The 26,954-nt window shown below is 43.4% G+C and overlaps 1 protein-coding gene across 13 annotated transcripts in view; it reads right to left on the bottom strand.

The window, feature by feature from the left end:
- The window catches only part of ARHGAP32 (Rho GTPase activating protein 32), a 262,792-nt gene that overhangs the window by 119,570 nt on the left and 116,268 nt on the right, over positions 1-26,954 (bottom strand). For 11 of the 13 annotated variants that reach the window (XM_040534596.1, XM_040534595.1, XM_040534604.1 and 8 more), the window contains 3 exons: positions 22,158-22,249; positions 21,075-21,116; positions 20,620-20,704 (listed from right to left, as the gene is read on the bottom strand). In XM_040534596.1, coding sequence (XP_040390530.1) covers positions 20,620-20,704; positions 21,075-21,116; positions 22,158-22,249 — 219 coding nt within the window. The remainder of the gene's footprint in view (positions 1-20,619; positions 20,705-21,074; positions 21,117-22,157; positions 22,250-26,954) is intronic. The other 2 variants (XM_040534602.1, XM_040534607.1) reach the window with 1 other exon arrangement.

Raw genomic sequence — 26,954 nt, 5'->3', positions numbered from 1 at the left:
CAACAAACATTAATCCATTTTCCACGCCTGCTTGCCCATGTGGAAATGTAACCATTACACTGGAAAACTCAGCGGAAGGTGCTGCTGGTGGCTGTATTTTCAAGTATGACAAGTTGGCAGAATTGACAAGATTGCTTCTCATACACCTAAATGCATGACACCATGGTGTACTTTAATGGCACCAAGAAAATACATGAGGGAATGAAGGAAGTCAGTGCCTTTAAATTCTAAAGCCTAAGCCACCTCACAGCAGCCCTGTTTTGTGCAAAACTGGGTAGTAGTAACCAGCAAGCAGCAGCCTTCCAGTTTTGCACTCTCTTCATTGCCTCTCAGGCCATCTGAAAGCTGAGTCCCAATTCCCTCTTGCACCTGGTCTTCTCTGATAAAATCAGACAGCAATTCCTGACACAGACTTGGTGCCTCCAATGATGTGCAGACTCGTCTGCCACTGGCACAAAGAGGTTATAGAAAGTGACAATGAAGAAAATCTCTTCTGAGGTGAGAAGCGTATTTGCTAAGGCAAAGAGCATCCTGAAATGACCTGTAAAATGCAACAGAGCAACGTGTGAACAGTTGTCTGTACTGCTCATTTGCTTGTATTTCCCTAACTAGTAGCATATATCATTCATAAGTACACGGAGCTGAAAAGGATGCTACTAGTATAAGACAAGGCTGATTATAAACTTTGTTTCCCTTTTAAAACTGTCTATGCTCCTTGTTTGCGAGTACCAGGTAGCAGGAAAAAGAAACACCAGTAAATAACCAAAATGTTCTTTTTTCCCCTCAACTGACAAAGCCTATTTTATCCAGCTGCAAGTTCAACTATTCTCTAAATTGACTTTGTTAAATGAAATCACTGCTCTCATCCTGACAAACAACATGCAGTTCTCAACTGTGCAAGCCAAGTATGTAGGTTACAAGCCCGACTGTATGTCAGATGCTGAAATATAGATATTGTTTTGTAAGAAGCAACATCATAATTTCACATGCTGTTGTGCAGTAAATCTGTGTTTTTCACGGAGACTGCTGATGCTGAAAGAAACCCTACTACGCACTAGGTTTATACCCATCTCTGTACAGCAACTCCCACGTGGATGTCCTGGGGTACCAAGGCACGTGCACCCAAGTGTATGCACAGAGCCTTACATCACATAGCCACTCTCTCCTTGTCCCATCTTCTGCTCCTTCTGGCAGGTTATGGGTTATGAGTGAGGGAAACTGTAAAGGAAAGAAGGGGTAAATCTCATGACCTGAAGCTAAGGAGGCTGCTTCTTCCTCTCCAGAGGAATAATGAAAAAGTTTCCTTGAACCTGCCTCAGCTCTTTGCTACAGAAATCACCATCCTTGTTCCAACAGAACCAATCCCCAAGCAACATCATCAAAATCCCCAAGTTTCCCAGTAACCCAAATCAAATTGCTGTCGAACAACAGAGGGAATTAGCCAGAAGTGACATGACGGGTTTTGCCGAGACATCTCCTACTACCACCTACAGCACAACCCAAATCAGTATTTGCTCTCCCTGCTGCCCCACCAAGCTGCATTGAACAGTTAACTGAAAATCCCCCTGGCTGCAGACCAAGCTCTGCTTCCGACACCAATTCCCATAAAATTGTGGTGCCCACCATTTAAGAACTAGGAGCCAAAAAGAAAAACCCAGTCTGTCTCCAAAGGAAACCACCTTTAGTCACTGGTTAATTGACCCTGGTGACTGTAATAGCAGACATTTGGAAATAGGCACTTTGATACACAAAGCACACATGCCCGCTCTTGTGTGTTATTCGTTACACCACAGGCTATGCGCAAAAAGGGAAAAGTAAATATTTTCCACATTACTGTTCAAAGCAAAACTAATTCAATGTAATGATTGGTTTCCATAGCCACTTTTGGTATTTCTGAAATACAGTAACTTCAGGGTTCGGATAGGATGCTGGCATGTTTGGGATGTTTTTTAAAAAATGCCACTGACCTTCCACCTATCTGCAAAGTAGCATTTTCCCAAGTTCACAGCCAAACTGAGGCATTTCAAACACTACGAATGGCTCTAGTTTTGTTGTTGTTGTTTGGCTCCGTACTGATTAACACATGTAAATAAAGGCAGCTGGTGTTACCTCTCTCTATTTCCATTTCACACCCTATTAAAGTCTAATTTCACAATCAATTGAAACCAAAATGAGATTATTCAGAAATTTTTACCGCGCCGAGGTTTAGTCATTCATTACCTGGGGAGGCACAGACCCCCTCCTGGCAGTATTTAGAATTAAATATTGGATATCACATTTTGGATATCACACAGCGATACCAACACTGGTGCTGGACCAGGACGTGTCTGCTGCTGTTACACACTTGTCGGAACAAGAGAGGGAAGGATTCCTCCGTCTCGCTGACAGAAAAGCCGTGTTTTAATACGAGCAGAATTTAAAAGAGCCAACCAGGGGATCAAAATGCAAAGGAAGAACGACAGCACAAGGGATGAAGTCACATTTTTCCTGCATTATATCCATCAACAACAGGCCCAAAGACCAAAGAAGTCAGATCCAAACGGCTTCCAGGTGGGCAGGGTTTGGGGTTCGAACTCAAGCACAGATTCGTAATGACATTTCTTGAGTAATGAAAGTGCAACGGTAAAACACACTGGATATAACACCTACCAACCACTGGACATGTTCTAAATGACAAAAAATAATTCCAGATGTGATTTAAGAAACACACAAACAATACAAAATCAGCTTATGACCACAGAATGAGCTGACGGATGAGCAGATGATGAGGATGCGCAAATTACCACTGTTTCTCCTGCCCTTTTCTACCCCCCAGCCTCACCTCACTCCAAAAACGCCAAACAATTGTAAAGATGAGACTTTTGAAAAGCGACAGCTCATGGCACACAAGTATTGCTACAGGCATCTCTCCCCACGCACAGCTGCAGCTGTTTGGAGCCGCCTGGAGCTGGAAGCAAGGAGAAGATGACCGCGGCCACCGGCCTGCGAAGCAGGAGAAGCCTGAACGCCCTCTGCACGCTAGGTGGCATCGCACCACAAATTACGGTGGGATTCCGCAATGATTCGGGTTCTAAGAAAAATGAGCAAAATCATCTCCCGGCTCATGAGCCCCGTCCTTCTGAAGGACGGCTCGGCACGGCATCGCGCATTTCCAGGGCCAAGACAATGGGGACGGCTCCGTGTGAGGAACCAGCCACTTGGCGGGGCCAGGCAAAAACAAGGAGACCCTTCAATTGAAGGGGCTTGCTTATTTATTTATTTATTCAAAAGAAAAGTGGCTTTACCACAGAACAAAGCCTCCTTTCGTTCCCTGGCTACTGCTGGACAGAACGGGGCCCTTACTTCGGCCGCTGCCCGTCGCTGTGCCCAAAGCCAGCGCTGCCCTCAGCGCCCGGGGCTGGCCCCGGCCGGGGCTGCCGGAACAGAAAAGCCTCTGGAAGGGGCCAGGAGCAGGATTGCTTCACACTCTTCGCCCATCATTTTTAAACAGGCTCATTTTATATGCTGGCAACACATGTTAAGGGTAGAAACCAAGTAGAAGCTCTAACGTGGGCTTGTTTAAGCTTATTGAGAAACGCCTTCAACCGCGGTCAAAAAAGAGTAAGCCAGTGAACATAAATTTTTTTTTTACAGCTCTGTAAGATACATATACGTTTTATCTTCCTGCATACGGCATTTCATAAAACTGCTGACTTTCAAGGAAAGTGCATTAAAATCCCGGAGTTAGTTATGACCGCCTCTTCTGCTCGGAGCTCCAGAATCCATTAAATGCTGTGGGAGGTCAGTGACAGTTTTAGTCAGACTCTACTTTTCCATTTGCTGGAAACAAGCATATTATTCCTCTGAGAGAACTGAAAATTGATACAGTCCTGTCATTGCAGGCTATTAGTCTCTTGCTCACTTGCTTTTTCTTTTTTCTCCCCCACTAAATCAATATTCACTTTTTTTTCCCACACTGATAATAATCAGTCACTGGAAAAAATGCCTTAAATACCTGAAATCTCCTCAGGAGTTCTGGGAGAGGAGAAAGAACAATAAAAGCAGCCCCAAAAGCAATCATTCTGATGGGAGGAAGAGTGCTGTGGCAATAAGAAGCCCAATTTGCTTAATCTAGCCATTGATCCTGTCTCACTGCCACAGCTTTTTCTCTTACTCGGAGTGCAGAGAGGTTTGTACTGTGATTTCTCACCTTCTCTCATCCAAACAGAGCATTCATTTTGTTTTTAATACATAGGCCAAATGGAGAAGTGGGCTGGGCTGGGTAACATCCCTTATTTTCCATTTACAGAGCAGCAGTAAGAAATGCATAAATAAGCCCGATTGCACAAAAATACTTCCACTGCAAATTTCGTCATCAAAAACTTACTCAAAAGGAAGAACAAACATGTCAGTGGGTAATAAGGCACCATCAAAACTTCTCTAAAAGCTTGGGAAACAGACTGTAGGCAAAACCAAACAAGTTTTGCACATCACATTTACGCAAACCACATCTTTCCAAGCACAGATCTGCAGGACTAGGCTCAAGACAGAAAAGCTACAAGGGGGAGAAATCAGTGTAACTACAACCACATCTGAGAATTGCTTCCCCAGGAAAAGCATTATTTATTATCTGGCTAAATACCAACCTCTCTTGCTGACAAGAGGAGCAGCAAATGAAGGAAAATAATCTCCCCTTAGCTGGAGGAGGAAGCGATAAAAGCTGAGGGGAAGCTTATTCTGTTTCCTCCCATGACCCCAGAAGTGGGAAAGATCAACAACCACTCATCTTTACCAACCCGGCCGTGTGAAACCCGGTGCGTTTGGCATTTACTGTGCCTCCGCCCCCAGTTTTACATAAAGGTTACTCTACAACTACAGGACTCCCAGAGCTTTCAAATTAAGCCCATGACCTTTAGCTACTTGCTCATTTCTTTGCTTAACTTCAGTTTGGAAGCGTGAGGGTGCGCACACAATTTTTGTGCACACATGCATGTGTGAGAAAGGATGTTTTAAAATTTCACATCTTAAATCCTCCCCTCTCCATTTTTTTTAATGAAGAAAACGAAAGCCCGTGTTCCACAGCTGGGTGCAGAGGCGCAGTGCACAACTCCCATATGTTTTAGATCACCACAGGCATTTCTATACAAAAACTTGAGCAAGTGCTAAAGCGTATAATAGACTAGATGGAAGTATTTCCTCTCACCTACTCCTTTCTGGGAAAGGGGAGCTGGAAAATGACCAGCAGAGATACATGGACTAATTGATTTTCTGAAAAAGGAAAATTTTGCTAGGAGAAAAAACAAAAACTTCCCCCTTTAGCCAGATGTTGCATAAAAAACTTCAGCCAGACTAAAAATATCTGGCTTTAACATGAAACTCCAAGGGGAATCACGATGCCTGTATTTATTGCACCTCTCCTTCTCTTCAAGTGCAAACACAACCATGTGCATGGCTCTTGTTTTCTGCTGTTCACACACCTGCCCTGGTTTCCTACCACTCCAAAACGGAGATGCTAAAACCTTGATAGAGGTCCACATGGGTACAGATCTGTAGGTACCATTATTCCAACAAGACACACGAATGCCCTAAAGCCAGCGGGTTGTTTTACTGTTATCTCAACCAAATCAATGATGAAAATCTGTAAGAAGAGTCTGAAAATTAGATGTTTCATCTAAGGTCAACATAACCCGTGCTCAGAAAGTGCCTACCACTTCATCCATAAGGTTTCAGCCTCAATAATTCTGGCAAAAGGCACTACTCAGCAGACAGAAAGCTGGTATAATGCAGTCATTAAAATGAAATAGGTGACACTACTGTCATCCATTTTCAGTTCTGAAAATAATGAGTTGGAAAAAAGATTGAGATAATCATGTTAAAGTCTTAAGCAATTATGTGAGAAACTCAAGTTTCTTTAAACAAACAGATTTCTTCACTCTCTTTGAGAAAGGCTTGAAGATACATGTGCACCCTTATAGCAGACAAATGCCTAGCTAATAATGAGACTTACTTTGAAATTCCCACAACTTTTAATCTAATTATATGATTGGGTTTGATATTATTTCTTGGAGACACTGCTTTAGAAGGACTGGAGCTTTCAGCCCAGGAAAAGCAAACACATTACACTGCACTGAAAAACAGCCCATCCTCTTAAGTATTAATTGCAACCTTATGGCTAACAAAAAGCAAGAGAAGTTTTTTATTCTGGGCCTTGTATGAAGATGGATTCCTGCTAAATAGACAAGCTTCACTAGGAAGTGAAGCTCTTAGTTCACCAAATAAGCCCTGCCCAGTAAGGGCTTACTTACATCGAGGTCAAACAGACTGTCCTCGTGAGTAAAGCACTGACTGCAGGAGAGAGGTGCCAGGCAAGTAAGAGAAATCCTCTCCTGCTGTCCTGAGGCTGTCCCCAGCGCTGCTGAGGCACCTCAGAGATCTGGCAGGTGGGGAGGAACTGCACAATCCAGGCCCAACTGAAAACCAGCGTGTGATAACAGAAATACAGACAGCATCATGAAGCACAACAGCAGGGTGCAAGCCAGCCTTCGACATTTCATGTCACTCGAGACCATGACCACTTCAATGCTGTTTGTTTCCCAGCGGTTATATGAAATGGATTGCAAACGCAAGGAGTGGCCAACTGGAAATTGTGAAGCTGTATTTTCCAGACTGAAAGTACACACAGGAATTACCCCATTACTTGCCTGCCGCTGATTATTTATGTCATGAGGCAAAGCAGTACATCGCATGCATTTCCAAAATCCCAGGGGAGGAAGAAAAATGCTTTTGCAGATAAAAGAATGCACCTTCTGTATGTTGACTCGGTGAAGGGCAGCAAGGACAGTAAAGCAAAATGCCTTCTATCCATGGTATTACAGAAATAACCTTGGAAAAGCTCAATAAATAGGATTATTTTTATTTTTATGAAATGTTTCATAAAACTTATCTTGTGGACATTTTCTGTTTGTTTGTTTTTGATCCATGTCTCAAAACCTTAATCGGCTGTCTCCAAGAGAGTAAACTTCAAGAGTTACAACTACAGGAAAACTCCATAAAAGTTCTTGGATCTAAAAACCACACATTTTCACTTTAGAAAACTCTACTAAAATGCCAGAGGCAGAAGATAAGGCAACAAAGATTTGAAAAGAAAATTTTAACCTTTAAATTTCCCAGATGACAGATCAGGGAAGGTGGTCTTTGAACAACTTAGGTCACGCTGGAACCAGGTCTACACCTTGCAGGCTCCACCTCAGATCTCCCCATTGGAATCGTGGAGCTGGGCTTCCAGTTCTGCATTTAAGCATTTAACTGCACTCTCCAAAGAGAAAAGCTTTTGGTTTAACTCTGCCACTGTGTACCCTACTCTCTGAAAGCTCCTAAGAAGTTTGCTCTTCTGGCACACTTGTTCTCTGGATTTCTGCAGACCTCCAGGAGATGGGCTGTTATGATTCAGCTCTGCCTGACGTTGATGAAGACAACCACGAGGATAAGAATAATAGCGTCAACCGCTCCGATACGGCATCCCTGAGGCCACCCAGCAATGCAGGTGACTCGGTTCCTCCCAGCGGGTGACGCGATGCTCATCGCGATGCTCATCGCCCCGTGGCAGCCAGAGGTGAGTGGTTAGTGATGACAATGACAGGCTGCTGTCCTCGCATGGAAAGCACTGCCACGTGCAGGAGAGCAAGGAGCAGAGCAATTCCAGGAGACAGCCCCCCACAGCTCCAAACTGTGGACAAACGAAGAATTCAAAGTCTTATTTCACTGTATTATCCTGGCAGTTCAGTTAAGCTTTGTACGAAGAACTTCTGAGTTTCCAAAAGAAAACAATGAATTGTCAGCAACTGGGAGTAGAACAAACACTCACCTACAGAAAGCTCTGATGCAATAGCTTGTCTAAATGAGCACACACAAGGTGTAAAATGCTACAGGCCTTCCCAATAACTCAGACTGTCTACAGCCACTGAAGTGAGCATATTTAAAAGAACAAATTTCTGTCTGGGGAACACTGAGTGTGCACACGCAGCACACCTGACAGCGCAGGGCTTATGTGTAATCCATGCTGTAGCCCTTTTGGATTTCAAGGACATGTTACAGCAGCACTGAGATTTAGTATTATTGATGCAGATATAGTTTGTTTTATAGTGGTGGTTTTAGCCTTAATCTGATCATAGCAACTTGCAAGACAAATACACTCCTAACTGTAGCGGAAAGCGTAGTACATCACCACATCCAAAGTGATTTTCAAAGGAAAACTAAAAAACTCATCCATTTGATACACAAGAACTGTAAGAGTACATTGGTAATTGGTTGTTAAAAATGGAAGTCTTCCCCCTCTCCATTTTTTTTTTTTAATCTAATAGAAAATTGAAACATTATTTTTTTCAGGACTGTCTCTAGAAGAGTCAACGAATGACCCAAGTTCTTCATCTTTACGACATTAGTTAGGCACAAGTTAAACCAAGCTGAGAGGGGAAAGCAACACTTGACTCTTGAAAACAAAACAAATACTTTAGGTTTGGTTTTAAATCAAAACATCCTACACAAACCTGGCAGAGATGACGACCTCACTGAAGGCTTTCTTTCAATTAAAGGATAAAAAAAAAAAAAGTTTAACAAACTCTGACAGCACCATTGAAACTTTTGTTAAAATCAGTTCAGAACACACTTTGCTTCTCAGCTATTCCTAAGCAACCAGAGAAATGACAGATGGATTCAGGAAATTAATATACAACAGTCTTGGGGGAAAGGGGAGAAACAAGCAAAGGAACACCTATTTTAACATAATTCAAATTTCACTGCTTGTAGGAATTGTTTCATCTGCATCTTACAAAGCATCCAAACCAAAGGAGACTCAAAATACATCACATGAAAATGCCACATAAACTAACCCTGAAAAACAGCCTAGCAAAAAAAAGTTTTAGAGGAGACGTGCAGCAGCATATTTACTAAGAGTGCAGCCTGACCTCAGGAATTGCAACTTTCGTTACCCAACGTGGATTTATTCTTGATCACGGCTCCCCTTTGGAACACCCCGGCAGTTCAAAAGCACCTCAGAGCAGTACAGATTTAATTGCAGAGTAAACTTAATGCACGTGAGAAGGAACACTGTGAGCACAAATGCCTTTGGCATCTGACTTTCACCCTTCTTCATGGGACAAGACTTGCAAAGGCAGATGGAGATCTTGATTTTGTCTAAGACCCAAAAAGGAAGCAATGAGAAGAAGATCGTGCTCATCTTTTTCCTAAAGAACGACACCAGAGCTAAGTGCCCCCCATTGGTTATATCAGGACCCGGGGAACTTCTGACTTCCTTGGCCATCATGCCCACTGCACAACAGTGCTGGAGTACTAGATAAGAAATGGTTTAGAAGGAAGAGCATCGTTTACTGCAATTGCCAAGATCAGGGCCAAAACAAGAAGTTTCCAGGTCAAATACTGACCAACCCCAGCACTGCTTTACCTGACTTTTGAAAAGATCACAACCAAAGTTGTGGCCATAATTAGGTAAGTTCCTAATTAACAGGCTTCAAAAATCAGTTGCAATTACAAGCTCCTATTATTTTTTGGTCTCTCTGGGCGTGAATAATAATTATGGGTAATTAATCTTAAAAATATCTCACTGCACACGAAGAGCTCCCAGCAGCACAGCAGGCAACGAAGGACAAGGCACCAGCTCAGAGGTAAAAAAAAAGGCTTGGAGTTCTCTCTTGTTAAAAAAAGAATGGGGCAGTATGAGACCTGCTTTTAATTGAAGTTTTTCTGTTTAAAAGTTTCTACTTAAGTTACTCTTGAGAAGTCTTCAAGTCTGAGGCAACCTTCCTCTTCTCTAAAAAAGCAGAAATCAAGCAGACAAACCCCTTAAAGTAGTAAACAAATATCATTCATACGATCAGAAGTTACCAACCTGGGTCTTCTCCCACAGCAACCAAATTCAGAATAAAATCCTCTATTTTCCCTTTAGAACACAAACCAACAACAAAGACCCCACAGCACATTATTGGCACTTGCTTGCAGTGAACAAGAGTTTATCTTCCTTTTTTTAATGTAGAATTCTAGGATTTGTTTTTTCTTTAAAACCTGAAAATAGCCTAACGTTTTACCTGTTTTTTTTATGGCAGGCTTGAGGGCCTCAGCCATGACTGGCCCGATCCTTTAACTGCTGCCTGAGAGGAGACGCCAGAGGGAGAAACGCGGTATGGCAGAGATGATCCTTTTGTTAATTGTTCGTTGGTTTTAGGGGGCAGCAGGCGGGGAGGTGGGCAGGAGCACGTGTGCTCTTCACAGCATGAGCGTGACCAGAGGCATCTGTGCTCGGAGCTCTCCCTTCCTATGACACATCTGAGCGGGAAGTGACTTTACACGTGAAAAGCTATACCTAATGGCAAGCAAACCATAGCACAGATACAGAAATAACAATAATGCAGATCAGTAACAGGAAAAACACAATAATAATAGCTCAAAAACAAAAAGGCATCCTCATAATCTGAGACCTAGGACATAAAACTCCTTTTCATCTTTGCAGATAATCTTAAAACCTTTTAACAAGCAAAAGATGTCCTTGTCCTTGATGGCTTCACACTGACGTTATTCCGAACAGTGTAGGTATGTATTTCATCCTCTGCACATCTTCAGTCGAGATGATGTCTTTATAACCAATACAATATTTGGACACCTCTAAGCTGCTGGATGTGCTTTCCCACGTCCCGCCACTCGACCAGAACTTGTGTTTGGATCTTTATTAGCAGCCTGCAAACCCTTTAGACAGGAGAGGCAAAAGGAAAATCTTCACAGCTCAGTGAAGGACACTCTGTCCCTGTGCCCTCTGATTCAGAAGCAACACAAACCAGCTCTAAAGATCTTCTGCTTAGTTTGAACTCTACTTAGTTTAAAGTAACTAGAAAGTGATGGATAAAGGGAGGCTTGGCAGAGCTGGAAGAAATGCAGACCATGTACTGGGGGAAATAAAAACCAGCAGAGCTTTTCCTGGGTGTTCTCAAAGTGCACATCACAGCTCTGGTGCTACTGCTAAAATGCATTAACAATTCAAAATGCGTGCACTAGAGTAAGAGGTCACTTATCCGAGAAAAGTTTCCAAACCCAATCTAACTTTTATTTCATTTTAAAACAGATGGCAAGGCCTGGCATTAAAACAAACCTTGAGCCACAAGAGAAGGTGCGTGGAAGTGGGCTCTGAATCTGGATCTGACACTTCTCAAGCCTTACACTAGGGCTAAAGGAGCCTGAGCTCCCCTCACCTTAACAAGGCAGCACCCTTGTCCCGATACGACATTTCTTCTTCCATGCAAATCCTTCCTAACCCAAGGCTCCAGTTCCCACTGGCATCCGTGTTCATTCCAGGATTGCTGCACCTATAATTACTGCGGGACTCAGCACATACACAGTTCGTCAATAATTTAACAGCTTTTGAAAGTAAAATCCTGGACTCACACTGTAAAAATAACAGAAGTTGTTTTGGTTGTTTGAATACTTCAAGCTGGTAAATGGGAACTTGGTCCAAAATCAGTCACTTTAAAGACTGAATGTTTTGACATGTCATATTTGCAATAAATAAGTTTAACACCCAAGCACTGTAAAGAGCAATTACACAGCTGCACTGAATTTCAAGGTAACTCACGAGAATTTTTGTTAGTATCTAAACATAAATTGGCAGGACCAGACAACATCACCTACCCCAGGAATGAGATTTTCTAGAAGGCAACTTCTTGTTTTATAACCATATTTATAAGCTTCATCATTCTTCCAATAGAACAGTATTAATTTTAGGGCAGGTTCACGGATCCTGAACATACATAAAGTATACAGCACTATATATTTTCATTTCCAACTTCCCATAATACTGGGTTTGCTGGTGTCTATTAAGCACCAGTCTTTCCTCTGAATTATTACTGACATAATTCTGAGCATGATGGTGCCAAAAGCTCGCTCTGCAGTTAGAGGTGTTAGCTCTGACTGCAACTCACAAACCAGTCCCCAGTCATTCAGCAAAACACTTGATGGGGCTTTAATCATTTGCATGCAGACCTAAACAAGCTTCTCATAAAAGCTCCTTCTGGGAAATAAAATATTTGTAAAGAAGAAATTTAACGGGGCAATAGGAGAGGTCTTGCACCTTAAAAATATGTCCCATAGCAAGTCATTTAGTTATTATTAATGGTTCTTTAATTCATATGGTAGAGGGATGGAAAGAAGAAAAAACAGATACTAGAATCAAAGTTTCTTCAGCTACTTTAAAGAGAAATTTAAAAAAGCTACACTTTAGGAGAGTGAGTCTTGAAGAGGAAGTGAAAGCATCATGAGCTTCTTCCTTCAAGTATTTTATAAATAAAATAAAATAAAAACAAACAAACCCAAACCACAAGTGCACTGCTAAACTGCTTCAACATGATGTTTAATGGTAGCATTTAATTTTATACTGCTTTGCCAGGAAAACAGCAACCTGAATTTGCAGGTTTTGTTGACACAATAGCCAGAAATGAAAAGGCAGAGGAAATAAGGAATTGATATCTCTGGAATCCTCACCAGAGATCAAAGAGCTTTTTGGTATGGATGCCCAGGAGGAAACAGAAGCCTCCATTTTCTGCGCACACACCACGGTAAGGGATAAAATAACACAACTATCAAAGTCTACAAACATGTTTAAATGCCTCCTAGACATTATAATGGTACGCGTGGGTGAGAATATGCGCCTGTGTGCACGCTTACCCATTTAAAACGACAAATCTGTCTGAACCCAGACCCTTGGGAAAGTTTAGGTTCACGGGAAATCTTCTGCACAAATCTGTCTTTGTTGCAAGTAAAACAAACAAGAAAACTTGGGTCTCAGCAGACCTAGAAACATCCTCTGTGGTACACACACAGCTATATGTGTTGCATTAAGAGTCCTGTCACAGTACAGCAAACATTTTCACATGTAGTATGCAAACACCATTAGTTCAAGTGCTTTCCTCTACATTTTCTTGCCTGGCAGGGTAGACCATCACAGCCTGACAGCAGCGACAAGCTTTTCCTTGAGCACTCAAAGACAACTCTTCCCTGATTTTATAACGAGAGAACAAGCTTGATTTCACCACGCCACATGTTACATTACCGAGAGAAGCAGGTGGGGAAGCAGTGCTGATTTTCCAGGTCTGGAACCCACCTGGAAAGCAGATCACACAAGTAAAGGGGCTCCGCAGAGCTCCCAGACATGGTGGGTCTGGCACCACAGCCACAGCACGCCTGGGATGCTCAGATGAATGGGACAAGGGGCAAGGGATCTCCTCGCAAGCAGCCCTCGCCTCCCACCCGCACTTCTCAGCCAGGACACGAAGACAAACGCTTATAGCTACAGCTCACAGGCACCCACATTCCACTGGGACGCTAAGCCAATGAATGAAGGAAGGAACAGCTTCCTAATTCGCAGCCCAACTTCCTACCCCCAAGCTGCCAACTCTGCCATCAAACCTTGAGATGTGGCCCCCAAGCACAAACGAAACAAACTTCCCTTTTTGTAAGCAGGCACAGTGAACACAACACGTAAATGGTCCAAACTATGTTTGGTGCTGGCATGACAAACCCCCATATATAAAAACACACCCCTGCTTCTAGAAATCCCCGGGGGTCGTATCGACACCAAGTTTCTAGTGGTTAAAACCATACTGGCTTGGCATCCTTGCAGATCTCTGAGTACAATAAATACTAGGCTCATTTTAACGTTTCTCTTGTTAGCAGGACGGCTTATTGTATATAAAACAAAGAGTTTTAATCCTCTTTCAGCCTATGAAACGCTAGTGAAATAGGGATTACTTTTCTGGAGCACATGGATTCCTTTTAAATTTTTAATATATTTTAATTATACGTATAATACAGCTGGTTTTTTTCAAGTCATTAAACCTGAGGGAAGAAAAATTTTCCAACACAACTCTGCTCCAGTTACTAATTAAAACAATTTTTATACAGTTCTGTGACATGCTGCTAAAGATGATTTATGATGGTGGCAAACAGCAGGAGGTCAATGCCTGAGCTAACAGCTGGGCTTATTACGGTCACTTTTAAGACTTACTCATGTCATCAAATAGCCACTATGCACCAGCAAAGACTAAAAATCCACAAACAAGTTTGCTATATTTTCAGTGTTAAATGCAGGGGAAGTAAAAAGTAACCTGGATTCCTGCAGGAGGTCACCGTTTTCAAATGTGAGTGCTAGAAGTCCTCAGCTGCAAAGAAGAGCCAAGTGTGCAGAGACTTCCCTGAAACCATTCTGACCTGCCGGTCCTCAGCACATCGCCTACCTCAAGGTATTTAAGTCTAAGAAAATGCTTATCCCAATTTGCACAGTTATTTTCTAATGTTATAATAAGACAGAGAAGAAACACACTGGGTGGGCAATGCTCAGACCCTCAGAGCGCCCTCGCTTTGCCATTTGACCCAGCTGGGCTCTGTTCTGGTAAAGCACACCCAGAGGAGACACAAGTCATCCCACACAAACGTTCAAAAGCACCCAGAGGCAAAGGGAGAAAAAAGTAACAACAATACAAATTCAACGGAATTAACAGGTACAATCTCATTTGCTTTTAACAATAATTTGCAGGTCATAGTCTATCCTTCTATTTATATACTTAGATGATGAGCTTAAAATAAAGGACATAAAAATAAATTCCCTTTGATTTCCTTAAAATAAAGGAGGTCTCTTCCAACCTAGACGATTCTGTGATTCTGTGAAATCAGAGAGAACTCATCTAAAGAAAGACTGAGAGGAAAAAAAAACCTTTCCTCCCTATGACAGGCAATTCAATAACCAGCCAGGTGAGCAATGGCAGACAAATTACCTTTTGCTTTTTAAAAAAGATAAAATAGATTTATAAAGTCATGATTCTAGTAACCGCCAGCCAAGGGGAGGAAGGAGTGCAGCAAGATCCTGATCCCCTCCTTAGCCCTGAAATTATCTCCTGACATTTTGTTTTAGCAGGTTTTACAGAGTGGTAGACAATTTATGCGAACCCTGCCTGTTGAAGAGAGCTCACTAACAAGGCTAACGGCCAGCAACAACCATAAAACAAGTAGTGAGTGTGCCAGCAGCTGTAGTGAGGCATTGTGGAGAGAGATCAACGCTTCCACACCTGAAGTCATCCTCCCACTTTAACATCCACGCTGGAAAAAAACCAAACAAGCTGGAATTTCACAGGTGTGATCTTGTTCCAGGGAGGAATTTTTCTGAGTGGCAAGCTGGATGCAAAACCGGGAAGTAGAAGAATCCAAAAACTGAGGTGAACTTACTTGAATATTTTCCTCACTTTTTTGGCATTGAGAAACTTCGCCTAGACACTCCAAATTTTAGAAATCTGTTGATCTTGGCTGTAGACTGTGCCAATTTTCAGGGAGTTGTGGCAGGAATTAAGTTAATAAAAGCAGTTTCCACATTATGAACATCGTTTTTTTTTCTATACCCGTGTTCTTAAGAGCAGCCCTTGCAACATCTCCCCCTGCCACTTGGAAGGTGATGGTAAAGAAACCATATGGAAAAGGCAGTTGGGAGGAGGGGGCCTTGCTCTGCAGAAGGGGACACAACTTGCCAGAACAAGGGAACGGGCACGGGGGGGAGAGTAACAGCACCCGCAGATGGAAGGCAGGCTAAAAAGGAGCACCACGTAGTATTCAATGTGGTATACATGCCATAACCACTCAGATATTTTTAAAGGCAAAGCAAAACCAAGCAAAATTATTTTTCACAGCATGAATACACAGCAAAAATCAGGCCAATTTGGGGGATTTTACTATGCTCTTCCATCTTTTCAAGTGAACAAGTCAGGCAGGGAGGACTGATATTTAATGATTCACTTTTTTAAATAAATACTTTTTTCCTCTTTAAACACTTCACAAATGAGCGGAATAAATGACTGCAGCTGGTCATGATGGCCAAGATGCTGAAAACTGCCATGCCACGGAAGAGCTGAGGGAACGAACAATCCCTCCTCCACCGACGGCAGTGTGCAGGCTTCATTTCCAATCACGGCTGGAAGGAGATGGGAGCTGTCTGACTCCACACAGACACAGGTCAGGGAGCACTGACATTCCTGTTGCTTCTGGTTGATCTATGCAGAGATGTTTCGGCCTTTAGTCATGGACAAAACATGTTAAAGCACCCCAGTTAGCTCCAGAGGAGGGCATCTGGGCAGGCTTTCCCAGTTTTGTTTCCTTTGCAATCCATCACAGGAAAAAAAAAATAAATCTGTATGATTAACAGAGACCTTCACAAGCACACTTCCCCTCCCCACCCTCTTCCCCGTAGGATTATTAAATAAAAGAAAAAAAGACGAATCACCAAAAGAGGATGACCCCCCAAAACATCTCAACAGACTTTGCTGATAAAAGGCACCAGAAAATTGAACTGCTCTTTGCAACGCTTCTAACTCTTAAGACACAACAGGAAAATGCAATTACAGATGCAAACCACAGCCACCATTGAAATGCAGCCCAGCGTCTTGGCTGGAAGGCTGCAGCTTGCCAAAGGCATTCAAACAGCAAACAATGTGCCGAGCTGCAGCAGGAATTCCTGGCAGCTGATGCCTCCACCAGCGGAAGTGATTCTGCTTCAAATGCTTCCTTTACCACTGATAACACGCTCCTATCACTTGCAATGCCAGGGCTTAACAGATAAGGAGGAGAGGATCTTCCATGCGCCGTAATCCAGTCCTGTTCTGATGGGGTTTTATTTTTAGAAGGCAGCTACACAAACACAACCACAGCGAGACAGAGACCATGCTGTGCAAAGGGGTAAATCCGTGCCAAAGGCAAGATAGCTGAAGCGATATGAATGTGCATTACAGCACTTTCTCTGCTTTACTGATTATTTGCTCCCTGAAAAACCCGTATCATCTGGGAAGCAGAGAGTTCCTCAGTTCTCATATTCCATTACTAAAACCTCCTCAACTGAAGATAATTTCTTAATTGTTTCAAATGAAGACAAAGTCTTTATTTCTGGCAGGAAGTAAAGACATTTAAGGAATACCTGACCACTATTTCTCCTGTTCATATTAAGGCCCAGAGAGGGGTTTGGAGGGGGGACTGTTTGGTGCATCAGGAACTGATAGGCTTTTCTGCCTACCTGTACTCTGAAATGTCAGCGTAAGACCTGGAAGAGGCACCGAGGACTTCCAACCCTGTATTTTGGTGCTTAACAACACTAAGATGCCCTGCACAGCAATACCTGCATAAGCAATGTCTACTTTGTGTAGTAATTGAATGTTGATGTTCTAGAGACAGGAGAGGCATCACGGATGGACGTTAGCCAAGACCTGTAGAAAGGCAGCAGACCTTAAGAGCGAAGGAAGGCAGCAGAACCGACCTAACCGATGCTGAGTAATCACAGCCTAGCTGTGCCCTAATACCATCTAATGTGGGGGACACAGACCACAGAGGGCTGAACCGCCGTTCTGTTCCTGCAACAAAGCTCTTAAATACTTACCCGGTATCAGACTAAAATAAACGGTCTGTGCAGAACCTGGCTTTTCGTCATAAAGTTAAAAATCAATGATACGTGCATGAAAAATAAATGCAGTAATAAATGTAAAGCATTTCAGCAGGATACCAGTGGATTTCTGGCACTGATGCAATTTGTAAAGCCCATCCGGTAACTGCAGCTCTGACAACAGCTACCTTTGTCATGAATACAGCTTTTGCCTGGTAAATACAGCTTTTGCCTGGTAAACCAGAAACTTCCTGTCCATGCAACATGCGCCTTGCTGGCCAGACACAGATAAGGGTAAAATATGTGGCTGTAGAAAGCAGTGTACCAGAACATCTCTGAAGAGAAAAGCGTCCCAAAATGCATCTACTTTTGTTAGCACAGTGCTAGGAGGAGAACAAATCCCTTTTTACACATCTCAGAAAGTTAATTTCAAACGATCTCATGAGGTGAAATGCCAAGATATTAATACCAATTGCAGCATGAGACCATATTATAAGTGACATAAACGTTACAAAACAATCTGAAATTTGGCCAGGCTGTTAATAGACAGCATTACACAATTACTGACACAGCCAGATAATGCTGCATTTCTACTATGCAAATTTTTAACAGTGAATAGATTTTGAAAGGAGTTTACACCCACTACCCCCTCAGATGCAACTTGGTAAGTCGCTATTAGGTGCCAAGCTGTCAATTACAAGTCACTTCATCCTACTGCTATTCTCTAGTCTACTTTGTTATCACAAAGGAGCCACCAATGAAAGCCACTTGATTAAAATGTATGAGCCCTATATGGACCTATTTTTAAGTCTGTAAACTAATACTGCTGTTGTATTAATAGCCTGCATTTATTTTGCCATTAATACCGGTCTTCTCCTCCTAAGGAAATACTGTAATGCTCTGTTCTTCCCTATGTCAGGAGCAAAGCTCTGTTCTTCCGGTATTTTTATCCCTATTACAAAGAAACCACACCGTGGGAATCTATCAGGAATCTTGCTTGGAAAAGGGGAAGAACAAGAGGCACGGAGCTGGTATTTAGGGCCCGATTCACCTTGTTTAAGCACTTGTTTGGCTTTAGGCACACAAACAGCAAAGAGCACATTTGGGTGAGTAAGGCTTCAGTTCTGTGCAGGGCTTCTCAGAGGCAGCAGGGAGGACACACAACTGGCTGCCCCCGACACATCCCACCACCGGAGTGCCTCCCGCGCGGCCGTTGACCATCCTGCTGGCTTTGTGACACAGACACTGAGATAGGACCGAACACCCAGGACTGCTTTTTCTTCCCGTGCTATCCATCCCCAGGTATTTCAGCCAGACACTGCTCTGGTTACAGCTGCTGGTGTCCTGCTTGTGCCAGGGGGTAACACAGAGCACACCTGAGCAGGGCACGGGAAGCTGCAGACAGCACCAGACTGCACCAGCTCTTGCTTGTGCAAACTGCCCACCAGCACATGCTTGGCAGAGCAACGTGAAGCAAATCTGTAAAGAACATATTCTCGGATTTTTTTTCTGCAATTGGTTTCTCCCTCTTGTGAACACACAACTCAGCACATCAACCATACAGGTACACACTGCCCTCCTTAAAAGATGCCAAGAAATGCTTAACCCCACAAAATAAATGATTTGTCTTCAAAATCCTTTAAATACTAGCAACATGCAAAGGTTGTAATCTCTCTCCAGCATGCACAGGGCACTGGAGGTCTGCTAATGCGCCCCACCTCTCTGACTGATGGAGAGGAAAACTCAGGATCGCAGAATGCCAAAACCATCCCCGTGTGTACAGAAACCTGCTCAACACCTACTCCACATAAAACCTCTCCCTGAAATGACTGAAAGATCTATGATGTCAACTCAGAAAATTACCAGGAGACAAAAAATAGGGATGCAGATTAGTCACACTATTCCTATACACAGGAACTAAAAGAAGCAGAGCTCTGCTTCAGGAGCCTGAGGACTGCTGTGAGTCAGCAGCCAGAGACCTGACAAAGCACTGAGCTCTTTGCTCTGGTGTCCTCCCGAGGCCACTGCTTTGTCTAACTCACCATGCTTTGGGGACGTCTGGGGATAGTACCTCTCTCCTTCTTTTTTGTTTCGGCCACAATCATTACCTTAACTGCGGAAGCACAGAGTTTTGCGCTTCTCAGGTAAGACTGGAAAGCTTTTGGGGGGTGGAACAGCATGTATCACAGATTAAATGGTTCTTTGGAGTCAGCTCTGTAAATTTCTACGTGACTACTTTATGTGTACGTGTCTGCCAATCTATGTGCAGCCCCTGCTCAGTACAGTGGATCTACCTAGAGCCACTAAGTGTGAGTAACAGTAGATAGGAATCCTGAACAGGACTCGAATTCCAGAGCACACCTTCTCAGTCAGAATTTAGAGAGAAAAAAAGGATGCGTAATTCTGTTTGCAAAACCATCAGGTGCAGAAACATGAAAGGCTGTAAATAATTCACTGTATTACAGGAAATGTTTTACAAATGAAAAGGTTGTAACCTCTTTTTGGCTACAAGGCTGGCAGATGCTGGAGGCATTCCTGTTTCTGAAAGTGCAGCACAAGATGTGCCCTATTTATGAGGAACTAGCAGCGACTGTTGGTTTTCAACCCTCCCTGGTACTCCTCAATGAAAAATGCATCTGCCTATGTTTCTGATGGATGGCTCACAAAGGAATAAAGCCTGCACACTTCTAGAAATGCAACTCAGGCTGACTAGCAGTTTCTTGCATTCTGATGACACAGCTGCTGCAGTGCACAATGCAGAGCTCGGATAACACGAAGAGAATCAGTAAATTTGAATTAACATCTTATATTTACATAAAAACGTGCACAACACAGTTGTTTAAAAATACACACACGAGCTAAAAAATATGCATGCAGTTACTACAGACAGCTCAATAATGAATGTTTGATGGAGTCTTAAAACCGTGACATCAGCCAAATCCTGTGCAAATGAAATCCTCTCCAGCCTCAAAGGGGTGGCCACACAACTGAGGACAGCTTCTGGCCCTGAACATAGAAGCAATTGCAAAGAAAGAGACCCTATTGCTTTAACTTCCTATTACTAACATTTCACAATAAACTGAATAAACCTCAGTGGAGCTTCCCCCAGCAGGTTAGTTGGTAACCAGACAAACACAATGATGTTTTGTATGAAAAAGAAATCTGAAACTCACCTGTATGTTGCCAAAGTCCACGTTTTCGTAATGGAAATGCGCACATTCAGCCATCTTCGGGAAATGACCTTTTGTAAAGGATAACCTGAAGCACATCAAAAGCACACCATAAGATGCAAATCACTGACACCATGCTCAGCATCAAGCACTGTTATAAAATGCAGTTACTCATATAAAATAATAAGGAGCTTCTCAACCCAAAGCCGAGGGAACAGAGGGGTTTGGTGATGTGATGCACCGAAACAGTGGAGAAAGGAACTGCATGAGGAAGGAAAACTAAATTGCAAAGTGGCTTTTATCATTGCATCCTTAAAGAACTGTGTGGCAATTCATCAACACCAAGGCCCACATCTTTAAGAAATGGTGCAGGGACAAGCCGCTCTACCTTTACAAATGCATTTTTGCAGTGCAAATAAACAGCCTTACACGAGACACATAGGAAAGTAGAACTTTACCTGTGAAAGGCATCACAGCCCATCAGTCCCGGGTTGATGTATCTGAGGGTGCAGAACAAACGCTATTTATCCTTTGCCTTTTTAAAATTCAAAAGTGAGGCATAATTATTCCCAAGTGTCTCCAGCTACAGTGATGGCTGACGGGGAGATCCTCTGGCTCTGCAACATGCTCTCGCTTCTGCTGAAGCTATTATAGACTCCTATAGATATTTCTGGTGGTGAGCCAATGAGATTGTCATTATCTAGCTCTCTCTTCCCACGGGAATACAAGTGGGAAGTGAGATACAGCATCTGGCTGCTCAGCACTAGAACAAAGAGCCATTTCCCTTGCAGCATCAGAGCACTACAGAGGGGTGATCTGGATGCACAGATCAATCAATATTAGGGAGTTCTGGTCCTCAAGTCAGCACTCTTAGCAAAGACAAGTCAAGTAATATCGATTAATTTTGAACCTCTTTACAGGTTAGGGGTTTGAAACCTTAGCTACAAACATAGTAAGCTGGTTTACATTATCCAGGAGAGTGTGAAAGAGAGAGAAAAAGAGCCTAAGCTTGCAGAAAAAAAAAAATCTGGGAAACCAGAGAAGTAAAAAATACCCCTAAAAAAGAAAAATTGTGCAAAACCCACTCAGTAAAGAGGAACAGGGCAGAATGTAAAAAAAGAAAAAGAGTAAAACACAAATAAAAAAATATATAGGCCACCCTACATATATATATTTAAATGACTTGGTTTCGGGAGAAATCACAGAAGTTTAAAAATACAGTAACTGTGAGGTTCAGAACTTAAACAGGCTTTGCTTATATGGCACAAAATGGGCAAGAGACCTAACAAAACCTCTGATGTCCCCAGTTTTAGACCACATTAACTATAATCTACTTTGTTTGGATGGATTAACAGTTGGACTAGATGATCTTAGAGGTCTTTCCAACCTAAATGATTCTATGATTTTGGTTGCTCTGATGAAGACATTAACAAAAATGGTTGCTGAATGCCCTAGCTGTATTCCAGCGCAACAGCTAAAATCCAGGATATCAAAACTAGAAGCCCAACAAATACAGGAAAATCAAAGAACAGTGCTCTTACTTTTTCACATTCTTCACTTTCATACTTGCTGTGCTGCCACAAGTCCGAAGCGGCAACTCCCCTGGAATGTCAGGGATATCCGCACCTCTTGCCTGCAAAACAAACAAACAAATAAATGAATAAAAAGAACTTAAAACTTGATTGCATGTTGTGGCCATAGCTCAAACCTCATTTGTGGTAGAAGCTATACTTCTGCCTTTCAAACATGGAAGAAAAAGAAAACTGAAACTAGGGTATAACTTAGTATATGATTATCTCTTCCTCAACTGTTTTGTAGGGCCTTACTAACAACTCCAGAGATCCAGCATTTTATTAATTACTTCTTCCGGTTTCTAAAGAAGAGATTTTCAGATGTAGGTGTGTAACATGTTCCTAAACTCCATCCGTGGACTCCTCTTCAAGTACCCAATTTTCCAAACATCTGTGCAGCGTTCAGGCAGTGGAAGAAGCTGGATAGCTCATGCGGCAGAAAATCAAGGTAATAACAGAGCTGCTCATATGTGGGAGGTGAGCTTTCAAAAAAGGTATTTGAAACGACTGGAATAAGTGCACGAACATATTAAAATTCATCAGAATTCATTTACTTTGGTGAGGCCACAACTCCACACTCTCTTTTTTTCATTTGTTTTGTCACACTTTGCCACCCTCTCCCTCCTCCAGCTGCTCCTCCATAAGCCGTGAGCCGTGCTGGGCAGGCACTCAGCACCCCAGGTGGAACACGAGCACCACGCACTCCTCCCACTGTGCTGCTGCAGGCCCGAAGCTCTAGGGAATAGGGTTTTTAGGTAAGGTTTTCACAAAGGGAGCCAGTGATCAAACCAGGAGATCAGCACAGGCTTCATAGAGCAAGAGGAGAAAAATATGGTCCTTGATGTTGGCTCATTAGTGGCACGGATGAGACCAGCTGAACAAGCACAGGACAGATCACAGAAGCTGTTTTTCTGCTTTGTACAATGCAGTGCAAAACATGAATAATGTCCAGAATAATGAATGCTCAAGCAAGAAGAAGAGAGTCACTTCAGAATTCCCTCTCTTGGAGGCCCAGAACAAGTAGGTATTACAGGAAACTCATTTCCTAATGACAGGAGTGATCAGACTTCTCTGATCCAGAAGATCAGTGCCAGTGCCTCTCACCCTGCCCACCAAAGGATCTGTGAACACAGACGATCAGCGGGCAGGCTGCTGGACTGCACAACACAGCTGCACGCCGCAGTGTCAGCTGTGGGCACAACTCGGTCCTCGCCCCCAGACTTTAGAGTCACACAACCACAGTTCAGGCTGGCTGCCCTCATACAGGGCGAACAATGGGAGAAGCTCTTATTGCCCTCCCTGAAGCTCTCCTTTTAGCTTGACCTGGGTCAAATTTACATGTGCTTCACCACATCACAAAGAGCTGAAGTAAGTCAAAACCATTCCCATATTCATTAACTAGCAGCAACAGAGCTAGAGGGAGCGATTCATCTCATTTAACTTCAAACATGTACAAGGGACACAGCTACAACTGTCTATCTTCCCAAGGCTACCTTTATAGTCACTAGAGATACGCAGGCACTTTGGGTCAGGAATAGATTTTTTTCTTTTCCTAGATTAGGAAAAAGCAACTAGGAGCTGCAGGAGTATCTACTTCTGCCTTGACAGAGGGAATCCAGGGTGGCCCTGGCTCAGGTGCAGGCATGCACTGCAGACACCTGCATTCGTTAGGCAGCATCACTGCGCCTAGGCAGGACTTGAGTAGAGCACAAGGTCTCCCCTCTGAGCCAAATTCCTCAGAAAAGTGATGCTGCAACAGTGCTGGCCACGCTGTCCCCTTCTGACATCTCGGACAAGTTCGAGGTGAGGATGCTCGCTCTCCCACTTGTGCCTGTCACAGCCCTGAAGAGAAGCAATGTTTCAGCTCCGCTGTCCCACAGCTGTACAGAACATGCACGCCCACACACTGAAGGAAAACAAGGACAATATTTACATCCTTAAATAAACCCTTCCTGGGCTGACTGACTGTTATTAAGCACACAATTACTTCAGTGTGTAATAGGACACTTGAGAGTCTCATTGTGAATTTCAGCATTAAGAGGATCACCAATCTAATAAACCTTACAGGTCCTTTACATAAGAAAATAAGTAATTACAATAATAAATGTGCCATTCCTGTAAGCTGCTTTTTGGCAAAGCTGGATGCGCTTGCCTTAATTTTCTAAGGAACAGAATTTTTGTAGGAAGAAAAATAATTTTTCTTCTCCATCAGCAGTAGAAGCTGGTGGGATATAAAAATGGTTAAACAAATCTGACAGAAAAACGTGGGCTGCAAGCCAGTTTGCAACAGTGGGCAGAGACTACCCTGGATCTGACTCAAAGCAGCGTAGGCAAAACTCGCACCTCCGGGAGACTTAAATGCCAGCATTTCTTTTAAAAAATGGTATTATCCTCTCCTTCCCGATTGAGTTATGTCCAATCCTGCTGGAAGGAGATATCCGCCTCTCCCCTTTCCAGCAGCACGCGTCCATTGACATGGACCACAATGAGATGCGGTACACTTATTAACTGCAGGTTCTGTTCCAATTAGATTTGAGCTCTCAGGACTCTGCCACAGAACGTCATCTCCCAGAACTCACAGCTGAGGAAAACAGGCAGAACGGTGATCTTGTGTAAGCCAAAATCTTTAGTATGAGGTGCGAACACCGGAAAAAACTTGGCGATTAGATAATGAAGAAATTTTGTGCGATTTTATAAACCATATTGCTCCAAAATGAAACGCAGCTACTTTCCATCTAAACCACAGATACATAGCTACAGAAAAGCACACTTTATTCACCATTAGTTTGTACTTGTTTCGATCCAAAACCTGGCATGCAAAATGTCACCCTAGATTACCTTTCTCTCAAAATACAAACAGAACACTCCAAAATGAGATTTGTCATCTTTTGTGTTTTGTGTCACAGTCATTTAACTTTTTAAATCATTTTGAAACAGCTGAATTACTTACATCTGAAAATTAGCTAGCTAGCATCATCAGTTGCTTCTCACTTCCTTATTTTCCATGCATCACTCTTCTGTGGAAACCTAGTAATTGCAGAGCAAATCTGTTCATGCAAATTATTCAGTCCAATTTTCACAGCTTAATGTCACTGCTGCATCAATCAATCTGCTTTGGTCCAAACTTGGTAAACAAATTAGGACGTGATCCAGAACGCAGCCTGTTGACTCCATCCACAGTCCTCTTACGCTCGAAGGCTTCTCAGCCCCACCACACTCCACCAGCTTCCCCCGAACCCAGATATCCTCCTACCGCAGGCTTGCTCAAGGACTGCACCACTTCAGTAACACCTGGGACATTTGAGATCTTCAGTGTTTTGTAACGGACACCAACATCAACTGTGAGGCAAGCAGGCATCACTAACGAGTTTAAGCAATTTCGGGAGGACGTCTGTCTGTCCGTCCCACCCTTCTGACGGACGGCCGTTTCAGTTTCAGGTCACCCCAGCTGTTTGACTGCAGGAGGCCCCCGAAGCACCTGCGGCACTCGGGGCAGTTTCAAGCATTGCTGTTAAACCTCCTGGGAATGCGAGAGCTGTCACAAACCAGGGTGACGAGCTGTAGGCATCCAAGTTTGAACTTTTTGGGCTTTTATAGGCATGATTTGGAAAACTTCAGCTTTGCGCTCTCTAGCACAAAACTTTAAGTCACAAATAATGACAACTGCACAGTGTAACATGAAGGGATTTTCTCCTAAAAGTCTGATTGAATTTATCAGAAAGCATGTCAACCCTTTTCCCTCACTTCCAGAAACATAACACAATTTGAATACACACAAAAAATTGAAGAAAGCAGTACATCAAACAAGATGCGACACAGGTTCTACCTTGGTAGGAACAGGGGGAAACACTGAACCTAGGCAAACCCATTGCCGCAGACCTGCACTGGGAGGCACAAGAAGAGAGGAAAGGGTGGCATCTCACCAGGCTCCAAGGATCCTGTATAACTGGTAAAATGGTTTTCAACAGCACTATGATTTCCACAATCCCCCCCTCCCCAACTGCCTCGCACTCATGATAACCATGCATCTGTATCCTCGATAGCTCTGTGCAGAGTTTGGAGGGCAGCCCCAGGCCATGATCCTACAACAGAAGGACACGAGAGCAGACCTCTTCCAAGCAGAGACACACCGGGTGGGCTGCAGCCCTGGGCGACCCGAGGGCAGGGGGTGGGAGCCCTCCTGCAGGGAGCGTGGACCCCAAACACCCGGCGCTGCCCTGAGGACGCACCACACGCAGTGACCGGTACAACTCGAGGCCTGAGCCAGGGTGCGGGATCCAAGTGGGATTTCTAAGGGGGGAAATTTGCTCGTAGCCAAGGTTAACACAAAGTAAGAATAAATATTAGGCAGGCAGGAACATTTATGCGTCTTCCTATCATTAGTCGCTCACCCAAACCAGCTTAAGGAGACCAGATTGTTCTGGATTCCTTCGGCACACGGCCTTGTTGCTAAAAATGGGATAGCGGATTCAAAACGCTGCCTGGTTTCCATGACAGTCTTTCCTTTACATCATTCCCATTTCCCCTTGATTTTCTTTCTAAACCCAAACCAAACCAAAAAGCCATCACCGGAGCTTTCCAAGAAGACAAGCTGCGTTGGAGCTTTACGTCACCGAAGAACAGCAGGAAGCAGAGAGGTTCCTTCAGGAAGCCACTGCTCTGTGGGGAGCAGGGGAGGGCTCCCCGTGCGTGACAGAGGCTGCCCGGGTCCCGCTCGGTGCCTGGCAGGGCGCTGACCCCCAGGGCCATCGCTGGCTGTTCTCAACC

Source organism: Cygnus olor, chromosome 22 (genome assembly GCF_009769625.2).
Source record: "Cygnus olor isolate bCygOlo1 chromosome 22, bCygOlo1.pri.v2, whole genome shotgun sequence".
Lineage (NCBI taxonomy): Eukaryota > Metazoa > Chordata > Aves > Anseriformes > Anatidae > Cygnus > Cygnus olor.
Note: the sequence above shows the minus strand (reverse complement) of the source record. Positions and strands in the feature narration are given on the sequence as shown.